The sequence below is a fragment of the Lottia gigantea genome, assembly GCF_000327385.1.
Source record: "Lottia gigantea unplaced genomic scaffold LOTGIsca_2130, whole genome shotgun sequence".
Classification (NCBI taxonomy): domain Eukaryota; kingdom Metazoa; phylum Mollusca; class Gastropoda; family Lottiidae; genus Lottia; species Lottia gigantea.
Window position 1 is genome coordinate 12,387 of NW_008708489.1, and position 1,184 is coordinate 13,570.

Below are 1,184 nucleotides of genomic sequence, written 5' to 3' on the forward strand. Positions count from 1 at the left end.
CTGATATCTATATCTCTACTTACTAGCTATCATAATAGTTTTAGCGTTTCCTCCCAGACTATCTTTAAGTAGCCATGTTAAAACAGAGTCTCGGTATGGTATAAATATATTTCTTCTTTTTCCATCATTCTCACAACTTTCAGCTAGAAATTAATTCAAAATGGATACATGTCATATCTGTATTCCTTCTCTTATATTTTTGAGTAAGATATTTCAGTAAGATAATTGATAATAATGATCTCTCAGATAGCCGTCAATTTCCATCTATCAAATAAATGGAAATACTGTATAATTGCAAATATACTGCACACCACTTCTTGCTCTTGAGAAAATCTGAACAAATGTAACATGGACCTCTATTGACAAATCAATCAACAAGTTGGCAAAACCCAGACACAATAATACTGAGTGATATGGCATATAACACAACTTCACCTTCACCTACGTGTCAACTTTAGGTAAAAAAGTGTGTGACACCATAATAATGTAATAGTGGCTTGGTTATATCTTATAATTCACAGCTTCATCTTACTTAAGTAGATGTAAACTTGAGGTAAAAAAAAGTGTGCATTATACTCACAAATATACTGTAAACATACCTAGTGTAGAGATAACATTGCCCAGTGTTACCAATGATTTATTGATACTTCCACTCTCCTTTAATCTTAGTCCACTGGCACCAGTAGCATCAGCTCTCTCACTGCAATCAGACAATAGAATAACAACTTATAATAGTGAATATAACAATACAAAATCATATACATTTCATATCACATTTCTAGCTTGGCAGACGCCTATTTTCCAAAAACTTGCTTTAGATCAAATATAGAATTTAGGACGTAAAGTAAGCTTGTTGGTAAATCCAACACTGGGTCTACTTTCATATACAATCAAAGCGAATTTCAGATCATATTTGAGTGAACCATAACACTTTTGCTCACTATTTTTGTTAACCTGTCAATGTGCAATGAGGGAAATTCACCTACCTGCCAGCCAGATCCACCAGATGTATCTTACTATGTTTTTCACTTGGCATATTATCAATATATCCTGCCTATAATCAACATATTATATTATATAGAACATACACTACTAGTTCTACATCATGATTGTGGATATATTGTAATTTTTTGGGGGATTCAAATACAAACTAAACATTGGTCTCAAAGGATGATTGATGCGTA

The 1,184-nt window shown here is 32.7% G+C and overlaps 1 protein-coding gene across 1 annotated transcript; it reads right to left on the minus strand.

Annotated features, from left to right (window-relative positions):
• Positions 1-15: 15 nt before the first annotated feature.
• LOTGIDRAFT_147181 (hypothetical protein) lies at positions 16-1,036 on the minus strand (the record flags this gene model as incomplete). Its single annotated transcript, XM_009054353.1, has 3 exons — positions 16-143; positions 600-700; positions 987-1,036. 3 exons carry the CDS (start codon positions 1,034-1,036, stop codon positions 16-18), a joined length of 279 nt encoding a protein of 92 aa, XP_009052601.1.
• Positions 1,037-1,184: the final 148 nt, after the last annotated feature.